The sequence below is a fragment of the Schistocerca piceifrons genome, chromosome 1 (genome assembly GCF_021461385.2).
Source record: "Schistocerca piceifrons isolate TAMUIC-IGC-003096 chromosome 1, iqSchPice1.1, whole genome shotgun sequence".
Classification (NCBI taxonomy): Eukaryota; Metazoa; Arthropoda; class Insecta; order Orthoptera; family Acrididae; genus Schistocerca; species Schistocerca piceifrons.
The window spans coordinates 1,074,993,545-1,075,010,861 of record NC_060138.1 but is presented as its reverse complement, the minus strand read 5'-3'; the positions used below and the strand labels follow the sequence as shown (position 1 = coordinate 1,075,010,861).

At 45.2% G+C, this 17,317-nt stretch overlaps 1 protein-coding gene across 1 annotated transcript in view; it reads right to left on the bottom strand.

Moving 5' to 3' along the window:
* Window positions 1-17,317, bottom strand: part of LOC124777769 — a 268,850-nt gene that overhangs the window by 227,462 nt on the left and 24,071 nt on the right. Inside the window, exon 2 of the mRNA XM_047253279.1 lies at window positions 16,972-17,155. Coding sequence (XP_047109235.1) covers window positions 16,972-17,155 — 184 coding nt within the window. The remainder of the gene's footprint in view (window positions 1-16,971; window positions 17,156-17,317) is intronic.

Sequence of the window (17,317 nt, the reverse complement as noted above, 5' to 3'; positions counted from 1 at the left end):
ATTTCCAGCTGAGAGCTAAAGTCAGACCCAATGGCTCCAGGATTAACACCGCTGCGCCTCCCCAAATTGAACGAATGGGACCTCTCCCCAGGTTGCCGCCATACAGAACAATTATGGTCATCCGGGGTGGTGCAGAACCGTGTTTCACCGCTGAGCGCAGTGCGACACCATACATCTGCAGTCGATGCTTCCCTTTCACGGCACGACTCCTAATGCAGCCGCTTGTGTTGTGGTGTTAATAGCAGCATACACATGCGACGGCAATTCCCTAGTCCAGTTGCTACAAGTCTCCCAACCAATGATATGGGATAACACAAAGTGGCAAGGATTCTATTACTTATTCTAGAATGGCAGGCGCAGATGTAAAGATGTTACGATGATCTCGGTGCGCAATGCGGTCATCTTCCTGTGTGGTGATCGGAACCCGTATGACGAGTATGCCGTCCCCCACGTTTCCACGCAGTCCAACATCGGGCCACCATCAGATCTGAGTGCCCCCAAACTTGGATATTATACAATGCGACCAACGGACCGAACGGAGATGCACATTGACGGCCTTTTCAAACTTTGTCTCTGATGGCTGTGTCCCACACGAGCACACGGCATTTTCGTTGCCGCAGTTTACGCCTCTTATCTACCCTTGCAGACCCTATAACTTTGCTAAAGAAAATTAACACACTCTATTGGCTGTTCTACCTGTCACAGATAATTAGAGTTCTAATCACTTAAATACTCGCGATGGTGTGTGTGTGTGTGTGTGTGTGTGTGTGTGTGTGTACGAAGTTTCTCTTGCATTTCAACCGGCTCTGAGCACTATGGGACTTAACATCATCTATGGTCATCAGTCCCCTATAAGAACTACTTAAACCTAACTAACCTAAGGACATCACACAACACCCAGTCATCGCGAGGTCTTGCATTTCACCATGTCTTCTAGGTACTTTATATATATATATATATATATATATATATATATATATATATATATATATATATATATATTCTGGAATTGCTACTTACCTGCGTACCTATACCATCGTTCACGAACTTCTTGCAGGCCGTTGTGGCCGAGCGGTTCTAGGCGCTTCAGTCCGGAACCGTGCGACTGCTACGATCGCAGATTCGAATCCTGCCTCGGGTACGGATGTGTGTGATGTCCTTAGGTTAGTTAGGTTTAAGCAGTTCTAAGTTCTAGGGGACTGATGACCTTAGATGTTACGTCCCATAGTGCTCAGACCCATTTGAACCATTTTTGAACCAACTTCCTCATACAGCTTCTGATACTGTCGACTACATCATATACGCAAGTAAGTAGCAATGCCAGACGAATAGCTGAATCCAGAAAGACATGCAGAGCTTCGACTGTTTCCGCAGCTGTTTGCAGTTAATATTGAATGTAAGTTAATTTAACATATTGCACATAAATACCAAATGAGAATCGTTACTGTTCCATTGCGCTATTGGCGATAAATCACTAGAGGCAATAACAAGTGTAGAATACATAAGAGTAACCTTTCGGAGCGACACAAGAAAGAATGACTGCTTCAAACTGGTTGTACCAAAAGAGGATCCAAGGCTGTGATTCATTTGAAAAATCTTTAGGAAACGTAATTCATCTACGAAAGGAGTCGCTTAAAAAACACTCATCTTGTCGATTCTTGCGTGTAGCTGGGATCTTTATCAAATGGCCTTAATGGAAGGATGGAGAAGAACCAATGAAGAGCGGCGAATTCCATCACAGAAGTGCATTAACGTAACTGTTAACTGCAGTGTCTGACAGTACAAGAGAGGCGTTGTGCATCATGGTGTGGCTTACTGTTAAAACCTTGAGAACTTGTGTTCCTGGAAGAGTTAGCAAATATTTTGTTTCCTCCTACGTACATCTCGTGAAAAGGCCATAAACATAAAACTCAGAGAAATTAAAGTTCTTATTGATATCGTCGAACGATAGCTGTTCTCGAATAACACAAGGAAAGGTGATATTATAGCGGTATCAGAAGTATCCAAGCCGATACATCGTATGGCGGCTTCGGGGCTGAAGTGTAGATGGGGTGAAGTAGTGGGCATGTAGAAACTTTTGCTTAAAGTTGGTTGATTTGGGGGAGGGGACCAAACAGCGAGGTTGTCGGTTCCATGGAATTACGGAAGGATGGGGAGGGAAATCGGCCGGACCCTTTCAAAGGAACCATCCCGGAATTTGCCCGAAGCGATTCAGGAAAATCACGGAAAACCTAAGTCAGGACGGCCAGACGCGGATTTGAACCGTCGTCCTCTCGAATGCGAGTCCAGTGTTCTAACCACTGCGCCACTTCGCTGACTTTGCTTAAAACAGATGCTCTTCATTAGAGGTGCGAATGACTCTGAGTACATCTATCTACTAGTAAATCCATCACTCAGTCCGTATTATAGGGTGTAACGGCTATAACTGCAAATATTTTTCTTTTTTTTTGTGACTGAGGACAGTGTACCGAACAATATTACATCAGTATTTACTTCATTTGCAGACTAATAATTATAGCTGCTGGTATTAGTATGTTTTTAGGTTGGTTAGCACCTCCAAATAATGTGGCAAGAGCAAGCCATTAATTCTTATTTTCCCCTGGGCAACAGGTAAGGGACTGAAGTGTGGAAAAGGAGACACAAAATGACTAGCCTATATTAACAGGCTTAGGTCACTTAGTTACGACCATTCAGAAAACATCGGGTAGTAAATTACGTGATGTGTTTGTGGTAAGACTGTTTGACGCAGAGAAAACAACCAGCAGACTGATGTGTGTACATATTAAGGTACCACATATAAAAGTATCCGCACTTTCACCCATTACACCATGTATATGAAATTAAACGATGTAAAGATTAGAAGAAATGGGATAACGAGATACGTGTGGTTATTCTTGGACGTCGTAATTTTGCACATCATATAGAGGAGGCAGGCAATAAAGGTACAACTGTGATTGAAAAAATTGTAGCCATCGCATATGGGCAGTTTCGATTTTCCTTGAAAACAATACATACCACCAAGCTACATTAGCATCAGTCACTGGATGTAGTGCGAGCGTTTTAACTCATCGCCAACGCCTTGCCTCAGTGGTAACACCGGTTCCCGTCAGATCATCGAAGTTAAGCGGTTTTGGGCTTGGCTAGTACCAGGATGGGTCACCGTCCAAGTCTCCCGAGAGCTGCTAGTAAATGGGGTGATTGAGAAGTAGCGGCATCGACCACGAAAACTGACAACAGCGACAAGAGCTGTATATTGACCTCGTGCCCCTCCATATCTTCATGCGGTGACGCCTACAAACTGAGAATGACATGGCGACCGGACGGTACCGTTGGGCCTCTTCGGCCTGTTGGGACGGTGTTCGTTTTTCTTTCTTGTTTGGACTCGTATATTCCAGATTGTGGAGCTAGGTTCATTAGTCAGAATAGTTCAACGAGGGCTATTGCACTACCCCAAATGATGCATTGCTACATTATTAGTGATTCTAGGAATATGACACTGGACTTGTAAATGAGGAGAAGGAGAGCCTTTTATTAGTAAACAGAAATCCAATCAAATGAAAGTACAAAGGATACTCAAAACTGAGGCCAATAAGAAAAAATTAATACAAGACTGCGAATTACAAGTGTGGCAAAATCAATGGGACACATCAAGTATCGTCAAAAGAACTTAGAGTTTCTCTTAACATTTGGAAGAGACTAAAATTAATTCTTAACCCGTCGTGTGAACTGATATATTACCTGACCGGTCATAGCCTGTATACTAGGTACCTGTGGAAAATTAAAAGACTGGTGAATGACCTGCGGTGTGGGCTCTTCAGAACACACGCTGTGGAAATGCGCACTCTACCAACAGGCAGCGGGTAATGGCCGGCAGGCATTAAGGATGTAGGATCAACACTGAGGAACGAGTTAGTCTGGCCCATCTTGGACCATACTACAGCCTCACAGTATCCAGGAAGGTCAAGGAAGACCACGAGGCATTCAACCACATATCTACATGCTACCACCCAGGCTAGACAAAGTACTGTATAGATGAAGAGAAGACAACCGAGGTCGCCGACCACTGAATGAAATGCTTTTTCCAGACTTTACTTTGCGTCGGTACAATTCATACGTTAGTGTAGGTTTTAAGATGTTGGAGTGAATCGTAGAATCGCTTGCTATAGTGGAAACGCTGCTGACATGCTGGCCTATGCCAAGGAATCCAGCAGGCAATGGGTCTTGACCGGGATAACATCAGGGCGAATACAGCAACTGAAAGAGCCATCTAGGGTTTAAATACACCCTAATGAACAAAAACAGGAAACATTCTGTAATATTTAGAGTAGTATTAGTAGCTGGGACATCGGTTAAGTGTTTTATTGTACTTTTGTAATAGTAAAAGTAGTTAAGGTATTAGCATTCAATTTTAATCAAATACCAGGAGAAATAGACGAAAATATGAATTATATGGACTATTTCAGCTTCTTGAATAACAAGCTGCGGAAAATCCGGTAAGAATGACAATAAATACAGATCCAATGTGGACCACAGGTGGAAGCACAAGCGGCCAAAGACACTGCTAGCTAGGGCATAGCCACCTATGGTAAACTAACATACGCAAACAAGCGACAAACGTCGGCAAGCCCCTGCATATCAGCAACACTGACTGGTAATTACCAGCTGCTATTAGAGCCGACCAACAGGCCACAGCAGGGACACCGACGAGCTCGCCCACAGATGCACAAACAATCCGCCAACATTTCCTCACACTGTGCTTCCGGTATATGACCTATCGGACACAAGATCGATAATAAACCTAGCTGTTGCAGGTTGCTGACGCTCAACGAGGACTCTGTACCAACACCCAACGCTAGCCGCCGAGCAGCACAACCGCACAACGTCAAGGTATCGACATGCATGATACCCACTACTAACAAAGCCTATGCTTGCACGGCCGATCGCAGGCAGTAAGACAACCGCTACTGCTCTTACCACCCGACCTAACTATCGTAGAGGTTTTTTTCCCTTGGCTCTTGCCTTGGCACTTTTTTTCCTCTGCCCTTCAAACCGCTACCCTTCGTTCGATTTCGACCCAATCTATCTCCAGATGAGCGCGTATTAATGGTTAACCCTAACCAGACGTACGCAAACATAGCAGTACCCACATCCTGCGACACCTTACTTTAGTGAATACTAACCCTTACGCAGAGATGGCAGTAGACCTATTGTGTTGGCCATCATGCCGGTGTGGGCATGGAGGGGCTCTACCTCTAAAAAAAATGTGGAGCATTTTTATTCTTTGTCGACGACAGGAGGTACTTTAATCATTACGGAAGCGGTAAATAAGGCAAGGTAATGTGTTTACTGCAGCACGCAAAGTAGACGTGCTTTCTTCGAGAGGATAATTACAGCTGCAGTTAGAAATAGCGATCCAGTTAATGGGGCATCGTTTAAGAGCAGTCAACGTGGGAGAAATACGAACCATTTTGTGCAGATACGTCCTGCTGAGTGTTCAGGCTGTTAGTAGGCTCTCGCGTCGCAAGTTTATGGAGAGCAATAAATATGCAGTTTCATTAACTGAATATTACGGTGGGTCCTTATTGCTGGGACAATTTCACATGTCTTACATATCAGGACTTTCTATTCCACATTTTTTATTTATGCTTCGTTATTTCAGTTGACGAAGCTTCCGCAATAGTTATTTTTATTTTGTGAATTATATTTTACTCTACTTTTTAAATGATACATTATGAGGTGTCCTACAGCGATTTCTGCTCTTTTTTAACGACTTTTATTATTTTGGAATTTGTTTAGGGAATACTGTCACTTCGAGTCATAAGTGTTTCAAAAGGGATGCGTTATGCCATGGGAAACATCTGCTAGAACATATTAACTCGTAAGCGGTGCATGCCGAGGGATACTTCACACTTAAATTAACCTTGTTCGGTCCTATTTCATTTGCGTATAGGGAAAGTAAAACGTGCTACTCCAGGAGCATAACTTCGCTTCGTTTATACTGATTCTCACTCCCCGAGACACATACAATGGCAGCCGTATAATTCTGCATCAACTTCCTCGAATACTACTTCTATAACTTTACCCAACAAGGTTTCTCTAGAACACCATCACTTTTCTTCCAAAGATTCCAAGTGCATATTTGTTACAATTTTGATCTGTCACGATGTTAGCTGTTTGATATATGGAGTCAGGCCCAGCTCTCGGCTGATACACATCTATAGAGTGTTGATCTCTTCCTATGTTTTCCTCATGGTATATCTCTTAAATTTCATGCGCTTTGGGCCGGCCAGAATGGCCGACCAGTTCTAGGCGCTTCAGTCTGGAACCGCGCGACCGCTACGGTCGCAGGTTCGAATCCTGCCTCGGTCATGGATGTGTGTGATGTCCTTAGGTTAGTCAGGTTTAAGTAGTTCTAAGTTCTAGGGGACTGATGACCTCAGAAGTTAAGTCCCATAGAGCTCAGAACCATTTGAACCATTTTTTCATGCGCTTTTCCTTTTAAGAGATGTCAGAGCAAATTTTGTAAGTGTAATTTCAGGCACTCTGTGGCACATTTCTCCTGAACAACCAGCTATATAGCTCACTGAGGCATCAGTGTCCATTGGTGACACTTTAGGAGGGTAGCAAGTTGCATATGTAGGATTCTGTATGCCTTTATACTTTGCTTCTTCAGTTAGACTTGGTGGGATGGGTAAGATGTGTGCATGCTGTGTGCAGACGCAGGAGGAGCTGTGCGCAGTTCGAGAACAGCTGAAAGCTCTTCTGGCTATAGTGTCACCTGCAGGCTGCTGCCCCGGGGTGTATCAGTGGCAGAGAATCTGGCACGTGGCATGGGACAGATAAGGGGTCGCTTGTTTCGTCCACGGTTTCTGCGACCGAGCTCCTCCTAGCGCACCCGACACGATGGATTCGCCTTCACAGGAGAGTGAGTGGAGGGAGGTAATGCGTTCGCGTCGCTCGAGGCAGAGGGCCAATCTGGAGGCGGGCCGTCTTGTACCACCCCGCCCATTAACCCTGTGAGTGGACATGTGGCTGCTCTTTAATCAGGGTCCTAGTAAGCACACGGGGGGGAAGGGTTTACTAGATATCGGGAGCTCCAGCGTTAGGTTCTTTATGGAGCCTCCCACGTACACGAGAAAATCCCCACAGGAAATATTAAACGAATAATCAGAATTTAGACACAAATACTATCCTAAAACTTTATTGAACTTTTAGAATACGAAAATGGATAAATAGCAACTAACATATGCAACAACGAAATATAATCGTAACAAACTTTAATTAGTAAAATAATGTCGCTGTTCATCTGCACAATCTTTGTAAACATAGTGGAAATGTCAAACTGCTGTCACGTCGTAATTAACATTTAATTTTAACGTCTTGACAACAACATTTACGATCTTATTAAAGCAGTGACAGTTACAAGACAATCCACTAACGACGTAATATGGAAGTCACATCAATCTAGACGTGAGTATAAGACAAATACTTTAATATGAATGACACTGACAACCATACCTATTCTCATCCAAAATTGTAATTGCGGGTACTTGAAAATGGCGATTAAGCTGAAACAGTCTGCCGCAATTGTAAATAAAGATTACTCATTATAAGCAGCTATTTGGTGTATCTACGGTAACGATCATGTCGTTATCAGACATATATTACGCTGCTGGCCCTAAAGAAGAGAAATTGCTACAATATAATACAAAAGGTAACTGAAAGATATATGCAGTGAGACGGACAGAAATAACACTTTTATTCGAAGGCATTAAATACACTGAAGTCACTGCGATTTTTGATGGTACCTGGACACTATAAAATGCAGGCCATGGTCCTTAACTGGGTCTAGGATCACCACGAATAGAAATGCATCCTCTGCAACGTACTGTAACAATCATGTCGTTATCAGACATATATTGTAGCAGTTCTTTCAATGTGTGGTCCAAGTTTCATCGAGCTATGTTACCTGGCACTGACACATCATATGAAACACTTTCATCCTTAAGTTTTGCACGCCAGTGTGATATATATAATGATTGTATATGGAGTATCCGAAGAGATATGAGGTTGGAATGAAGACTTCCTAGCAAACAGGCATCAGTACGATAACGCATTGTCAGAATTGGGGCGAAGACTACCTAGCAAGCAGATAGCAGCATCAGTATCCGAAAGCATCATCAGAAGCGGAAGCAGAGTGCGGCAAATTTCGAGATAACATTATAGGACCATATATATATATATATATATATATATATATATATATATATATATATATATATATATATATATACTCCTGGAAATGGAAAAAAGAACACATTGACACCGGTGTGTCAGACCCACCATACTTGCTCCGGACACTGCGAGAGGGCTGTACAAGCAATGATCACACGCACGGCACAGCGGACACACCAGGAACCGCGGTGTTGGCCGTCGAATGGCGCTAGCTGCGCAGCATTTGTGCACCGCCGCCGTCAGTGTCAGCAGGTTTGCCGTGGCATACGGAGCTCCATCGCAGTCTTTAACACTGGTAGCATGCCGCGACAGCGTGGACGTGAACCGTATGTGCAGTTGACGGACTTTGAGCGAGGGCGTATAGTGGGCATGCAGGAGGCCGGGTGGACGTACCGCCGAATTGCTCAACACGTGGGGCGTGAGGTCTCCACAGTACATCGATGTTGTCGCCAGTGGTCGGCGGAAGGCGCACGTGCCCGTCGACCTGGGACCGGACCGCAGCGACGCACGGATGCACGCCAAGACCGTAGGATCCTACGCAGTGCCGTAGGGGACCGCACCGCCACTTCCCAGCAAATTAGGGACACTGTTGCTCCTGGGGTATCGGCGAGGACCATTCGCAACCGTCTCCATGAAGCTGGGCTACGGTCCCGCACACCGTTAGGCCGTCTTCCGCTCACGCCCCAACATCGTGCAGCCCGCCTCCAGTGGTGTCGCGACAGGCGTGAATGGAGGGACGAATGGAGACGTGTCGTCTTCAGCGATGAGAGTCGCTTCTGCCTTGGTGCCAATGATGGTCGTATGCGTGTTTGGCGCCGTGCAGGTGAGCGCCACAATCAGGACTGCATACGACCGAGGCACACAGGGCCAACACCCGGCATCATGGTGTGGGGAGCGATCTCCTACACTGGCCGTACACCACTGGTGATCGTCGAGGGGACACTGAATAGTGCACGGTACATCCAAACCGTCATCGAACCCATCGTTCTACCATTCCTAGACCGGCAAGAGAACTTGCTGTTCCAACAGGACAATGCACGTCCGCATGTATCCCGTGCCACCCAACGTGCTCTAGAAGGTGGAAGTCAACTACCCTGCCCAGCAAGATCTCCGGATCTGTCCCCCATTGAGCATGTTTGGGACTGGATGAAGCGTCGTCTCACGCGGTCTGCACGTACAGCACGAACGCTGGTCCAACTGAGGCGCCAGGTGGAAATGGCATGGCAAGCCGTTCCACAGGACTACATCCAGCATCTCTACGATCGTCTCCATGGGAGAATAGCAGCCTGCATTGCTGCGAAAGGTGGATATACACTGTACTAGTGCCGACATTGTGCATGCTCTGTTGCCTGTGTCTATGTGCCTGTGGTTCTGTCAGTGTGATCATGTGATGTATCTGACCCCAGGAATGTGTCAATAAAGTTTCCCCATCCTGGGACAATGAATTCACGGTGTTCTTATTTCAATTTCCAGGAGTGTATATATATATATATAGGTTGGTCCATTGATCGTGACCGGGCCAAATCACTCACGAAATAAGCGTCAAACGAAAAAACTACAAAAAACGAAACTCATCTAGCTTGAAGGGGGAAACCAGATGGCGCTATTGTTGGCCCACTAGATGGCGCTGCCATAGGTCAAACAGATATCAACTGCGTTTTTTTAAACAGGAACCCCCATTTTTTATTACATATTCGTGTAGTACGTACAGAAATACGAATGTTTTAGTTTGACCACTTTTCTCGCTTTGTGACAGATGGCGCTGTAATAGTCACAAACATATGGCTCACAATTTTAGACGAACAGTTGGTAACAGGTAGGTTTTTTAAATTAAAATACAGAACGTAGGTACGTTTGAATATTTTATTTCGGTTCTTCCAATGTGATACATGTAACTTTGTGAACTTATCATTTCTGAGAACGAATGCTGTTACAGCGTGATTACCTGTAAATACCACATAAATACAATAAATGCTCAAAATGATGTCCATCAACCTCAATGCATTTGGTAATACGTGTAACGACATTCCTCCCAACAGTGAGTAGTTCGCCTTCTGTAATGTTCGCACATGCATTGACAATGCGCTGACTCATGTTGTCAGGCGTTGTCGCTGGATCACGATAGCAAATATCCTTAAACTTCCCCGCAGAAAGAAATCTGGGGACGTCAAATCCGGTGAACGTGCGGGCCATGGTATGGCGCATCGATGACCAATCCACCTGCCATGAAATATGCTAGTCAATACCGCTTCAACCGCACGTGAGCTATGTGCCGGACATCCATCATGATCGAAGAACATCGCCATTCTGTCATGCAGTGAAACATCTTGTAGTAACATCGGTAGAATATTACCTAGGAAACCAGCATACATTGCACCATTTATATTCCCATCGATAAAATGGGGGCCAATTATCCTTCCTCCCATAATGCTGCACCATACATTAACCCACCAAGATCGCTGATATTCCACTTGTCGGAGCCATCGTGGATTTTCCGTTGCCCAGTAGTGCATATTATGCCGGTTTACGTTACCGCTGTTGGTGAATGACGCTTCGTCGCTAAATAGAACGCGTGCAAAAAATCTGTCATCGTCCTGTAATTTCTCTTGTGCCCAGTGGCAGAACTGTACAAGACGTTCAAAGTCGTCGCCATGCAATTCTTGGTGCATAGAAATATGGTACGGGTGCAATCGATGTTGATGTAGCATTCTCAACACCGACGTTTATGAGATTCCCGATTCTCGCGCAGTTTGTTTGCTACTGATTTGCGGATTAGCCGCGACAGCAGCTAAAACACCTACTTGGGCATCAGCATTTGTTACAGGTCGTGGTTGACGTGTCACATGTGGCTGAACACTTCCTGTTTCCTTAAATAACGTAACTATCCGTCGAACGGTCCGTACACTTGGCTGATGTCGTCCAGGATTCCGAGCAGCAAACATAGCACACGCCCGTTGGGCATTGTGATCACAATAGCCCTACATCAACACGATCTCGACCTTTCCCGCAATTGGTAAACGGTCCATTTTAACACGGGGTAATGTATCGCGAAGCAAATACCGTCCGCACTGGTGGAATGTTACGTAATACCACGTACTTATACGTTTGTGACTATTACAGCGGCATCTATCACAAAGCGAAAAAAGTGGTCCAACTAAAACATTCATATTTCTTTACGTACTACACGAATATGTAATAAAAATGGTGTTTCCTGTTTTAAAAAACGCAGTTGATATCCGTTTGACCTATGGCAGCGCAATCTAGCGGGCCAACCATAGTGCCATCTGGTTTCCCCCTTCAAGCTAAACGAGTTTCGTTCTTTGTAGTTTTTTGTTTGATGCTTATTTCGTGAGATATTTGACCCGGTCACTATCAATGGACCACCATTGTCGGTTTTATGTACGTAATAGAACTTTCTCCATGATGATAAAAGGCAAGCGTTTCATTTTGTTATTTATAAATGCGAAAATTGTTTAAACAGAAACATGTTTTATATAAGTTCCACGACGTATTGAAGCTATGTTATATACTGTATAAGCCTGGTGGCTATAGTTAACTTTCTCTATTTAGCACATTATACGACGGAAACTAATTACCATACGAGGAACAAACTTGATAGCACTGATGTCAAGGGCGTGGGGAAGAGAAATAATGCAGAATCAATTCAATTGAAACACATTTAATGTGCTGCTTCGGTACATCATACCATTACATAGCAGTACCATTACTGCTATAAAAGAGGCTGAATATGGCGCCCATCAGTGTCCAGAAGAGTCTGAAAGTGCAGGATCGTATTCTGCACAGCAGAACGAAGCATGTCCGTAGGTATGCTGGCTAGCTCTCTTGACACGCTGCGCTTCAGATCAGCACATGTGTTAATGTTCCCCTGCTCAACCCTGACCTTCAGGTAGCCCAACGACGAGAAACTGCAAGGAGTAAGATCAGGTAGTCATGCTGGACAAGCATTTGGAAACGATCGGCTGATAATTCGATCGTTTCCAAATGTGTTTCGGTGAAGCGGGTGGACTTCAAGAGCAACGTGCGATGTGGCCCCATCTTGCATGAAAACTGTTGAGTTCAATGCGTCTCTCTCCTGTTGGGCGGGCGTGACATGCTGGCGAAGCACATCGCAATAACGCTGACCAATCACACTGCGCGTCTTTGGTCCTTAACGCCAACCTGTTCAAAAAAGAATGGGCCAATGACGAACGTAGCCGTGAAGGCATATCACACGATGTCACGTTCATCATACAGAGCAACTTCACGCACCGTGACTGGAGATGAGGATCCCCACACTCGACAATTCTGTGTGTTCATCTCACCCGTCAGAGAAAAATCAGCTTCGTCTGCCCATGGGATGTCCAGGGCCAGCTCTCGTCAACTTCAGTCCTTCCAAGAAAGTGGCGAGCAAAGTCAACACGTTGTTGTGCGTTATATGGTGCAAGCTGCTGTACGGTGTGGATTTTGTACGGATACCTTTTGAGAATGGTTCGAAGCACCTTCGTACAGTGGACCACGAGATGTTCAACTGTCGTGACACAGCACGCGCACTGCCTGACGATCGGGAATTGCACGCAGCGTTCTCTGCCATAGCAACAGCGATCCCATCAACAACCTGTAATGCAACTGGTCGTCGACCTCCTCCCAGATCGACGCCCAGTTCTTCAGTTGATTCGAACTTCATCATGCTTCGCACAGCAGGTGGAGAAAGAGGAGCCTTCCGTAACCCTTTCAGAGGGCGATATTGTCGAATCGCAGCTGCAGCATTACTGTTGTTTTGATAGCAGAGATTCACGAATAATTCCCTGCTCCTTTTGTCCATGCTCGTGTTGACACATCAACAAGTGCACTGCAAATGGTCAGCTGCGTGAGACTATGAATCACGATGACTGATCACGGCGCCTGGTGGCCATAGTTGGACCTGGACGGTGGCACTGTGACGCATGGAAATCATGCACACGATACTCCGGATATTAATACAACCAAGTTTGGTACTCGTACGGTATTTAGTTTTCGTGTTATAACGTGTCAAACAGAGAAAGTTTAATTATAACCACCTGGTATACATATTTGGCAGGTCTTTTTTATTCTGTGTTTTTGTTAAGGAAATTGTGTTTTCTAGCGCTATATGACAAATGTGTTTTCATTATTTGTACTACAACATCACTACGTTGCACGTTACAAATCAACAAGTTTCGAATAAAACATGGGTTACACAATGACAAATTCAATTTTGTTATAAAGACTGTTTACTTTTGAGTAACAGATAGGAGGATAAAAACGTTTCATAGGTTACTCAGCCGTTTACATATCTTCACTCAATTTTTAGCTGGTTCACCTCTTCCGGTTTTTAGGGATATCTGGTAAGACACTGATCGCATTCTCAAAGAAAGCGATCATTGTGATGTAACGCCTGATGGGTATGCAACACAGCTAACATACAAGTAAGTTTAACTACCTAAAAGCTACGAGGAAAACTACCATAGTCTTAAGCTTACCGAACGACAGTCTGCGGTAGCCTGCGGTGGTTTTACATCTCTTGCTACAGACTGAATGCTATACACTGAAGTGCCAAAGAAACTGGTATAGGCATGCGTATTCAAGCACAGAGATGTGTAAACAGGCAGAATACACCGCTGCGTGGGCAATGCATATATAAGACAAAAAGTGTCTGACGCAGATGCTACATCCGTTACTGCTGTTACAATGGCAGGTTATCAAGATTTAAGTAAGTTCGAAAGTGGTATGAAAGTCGGCGCACGAGCGATATGACACAGCAACTCCGAGGTAGCGATGAGGTGGAGATTTTCCCACACGACCATTTCACGAATGTATCGTGAATATCAGGAATCAGGTAAAACATCAAATCTCCGACATCGCTGCGGCCGGGAAAATATGCTGCAAGAATGGGACCAACGATGACATAAGACAGGGGTCTCCAAACTACGGCCCGCGGGCCGAAACCGGCCCGCGAGGGTCGGCAAACCAGCCCGCGTTAGCTGGCCGATTATCCCCGGTATCCGGTCCGCCAAATATTTGAGGTGGTACCTATACTGGCAACAATTGAGTTTCGAGGCCTATCGCGACCAATACACCGCGATATTGTCGGAGCTCTATCTTTACAAAGCGGAAGGTCATGGTTAAACTTCTGGCTATCCACAATAAACAGACAGACCATTCTTCGTGCGATAGTGAAAAAAAAAGAACAGTTAACAGACTAGTTTGGCGAAAACATTTTAAGTAAAAAAATTCTTTGCATTTTATTCTACTCACGAGTCTGGCGCAAGTCTTTCAAATGGACGCCACTTCGGCGACTAGCCTTAGTAATTAATCGTAAAGGAAGATGCTTCTTAAGTGAGGTTTCACTTTCTTTTGATTACGTTGTAAAATACATACCGAATGTGCAGTGACATACTTTTTTGTCGGTGGAATTCGGCAGAATAAAATACGCCAGAATTCCGGTCAGATACGTCCACCAATCAAAATTATGTAATTAAATAAAAATCGTAATTCGTTTCAGTGCAAGCTATTCCCACAACCTTAGATTTTTGCGATTTCATCTTTCCTTTAGCCTTACATTACGGTGATCATGGAATGCTAGGGTGCTTTAATCCCACTACGTAGATCTTGGTCCTTATGACTTCATGGAGGAGTCAATGTGGCCCGCGGACTAAAATGTGTGGAGACCCCTGACATAAGAGAATCGCTCAACGCGACAGAAGTGTAGCCCTTCCGCAAATTGCTGTAGATTTCAGTGCTGGACCATCAACAAGTGTCGGCGTGCGAATCATTCAACGAAACATCATCGATATGGGCTTTCGGAGCTGAAGGCCCACTCGTGTACCCTTGATGACAGCACGACTTAAAGCCTTGCGCATCGCCTGGCCCCGTCAACATCGACATTGGACTGTTGATGACTGGAAATATGTTGCCTGGTCGGACGAGTCTCGTTTCAAATTGTATCGAGCGGATGGATGTGTACGGGTATTGAGACAACCTCATGAATCCATGGACCCTACATGTCAGCGAGGGACTGTTCAGGCTGGTGGAGGCACTGCAATCATGTGGGACGTGTGCAGTTGGAGTGATATGGGACTCATGATACGTCTAGATGCAACTTGAAGCATCCCCAACTCTCTTGTGGTTCCCTTTTTAGATATTCCACGTCGACGTCTGCTCGTAGATACGTATCGTCGGTAGGTTTTCCGGCTTTACTTCCTGACGTGACAGCGACTATTCTCCGATGAGGTGCGGGCCCTGTATTTTGCTATTACTGTGAGTGTTGTAAATATCGCTTTTATTTAGTAATTTGCCCGGATAAAACTCTCCCCTTTTACGATTACGACAGCCTGCGCCACCTTTCGGAGGGAGTGGGTACGTCAAAGAGTCACAAAAGTTCATATTAAGCAGTCCGTAAAACACGTAAACGTTCACTTAAGTTAGCGTGTTAATTAATTCCTACGCTTTCTGTTAGATGGCGCTGACTCACTGCTGAATAGCTTTGGTTCCGTAAAACCTTCACTGATTAGTACTAGGTAAATGAAATAAGTACAACACTCTTGTATTTCACTTTCACTGTATATTCAATGATTAAGATGGTGATGGATGATGGTCTATTTAAAATGTTCCTAGCCTGGAGGAATCTAAATGTCCGCAAATGCCGATATGCAGGCGCTCTACGTCCAGATTCGCAACTAACGGCACACGACACTTTTAAAAGTCCACACGTTAATATCTGAATACCGGTACCTCTGAATTCACTCGTATCAGCAGATAATTTGAGTTTCTGCCGTCTGTATGTCCGTAAAGTACCAATATAGCACTAAAGTCCTAAAATCCCCTTAATACTCCGTTGCTACCAACAGTCAGGGATCGTACACTACATCACTGTTAATCTCCGCAATATTCTAACAGTTTATCGTGAATCTTAACACGATAAAGTTCAATCTAATTATTGTCTCGCTGACTGATACGGGTTCCCCGCCCTTTAACGAAACAATCAAGGAAAAAAGGCGGCAATAATGACGATCAGGCCTTTTTATAGATTTTTCATCACAAGAGTTTAACGTCACTGCCTTCTCCATGACGGAGCTTCCGTGGTTTGCTGTACTTAGACGTTAAACTACTTGCTGATGTACTATAATTTTGATCCGCAGTTACCGAAATTTGATTCTACACTACGTTCCCCTTTAAAAATTCTATTCTTAATTTTAAATGATTCTTTCTATAGTTTTTATCACTGTAAACTAAACCGAGGTGCTACAGACTCTCACACGTACGTAAACATCCTGTATGGTGCATCCATTCATGTCCATTGTACATTCCGACGGACTTCGGCATTACCAGCAGGACAATGAGACACCCCACACATCCAAAATTGCTACAGAGTGGCTCCAGAAACACCCTTCTGAGTTTGAACACTTCCGCTGGACATCATACTCCCCAGACCCGAACATTATTGACCACATCTGGGATGTCTTGCAACGTGCTGTTCGGAAGAGATCTCCAACCCCTCGCACTCTTACGGATTTGTAGACAGCCCTGCAGGATTGCTGGTGTCAGTTCCCTCCAGCACTACCTCAGACATTAGTCAAGTTCATGGCACGTCCTGTCGCGGTACTTATGCGTGCTCGCGGGGACCATGCACAATATTAGGCAGGTCCACCAGTTTCTTCGGCTCTGACGTAGTAGGCCTGTAGAGCTATAGTGAGAAAGTGAACAGCGTGGGGTACTCACAGGGCAGGCAGCGCGACTCGTTGTAGCGGGCGTAGTAGGCCTGGCAGGCGCAGGCGCCGGCCATGCAGCGGCTGTAGGGCACGGCGCAGTCGCGGTCCGCGTCGCAGCTGGCGCCCAGCATTCGCCACCTGCTGGGCGCGGCCGGCCGGCGCTGTGGGGACGGCACGGCGCACGACGGCCCCGTCTGCGAAACAAGCCAAGCAAACACCCTGCAGTTCTGTCTGCCACCAGTACAACGTAACAGCCCTGGCCGCTCCCGCTGGCTCGTCCTCGGAACTACTATGAACGCCAGAGCCGGTGTCCGACATTTTGTGGAAGTGGTATTTGCCAGCCTGGAGATAGTAGT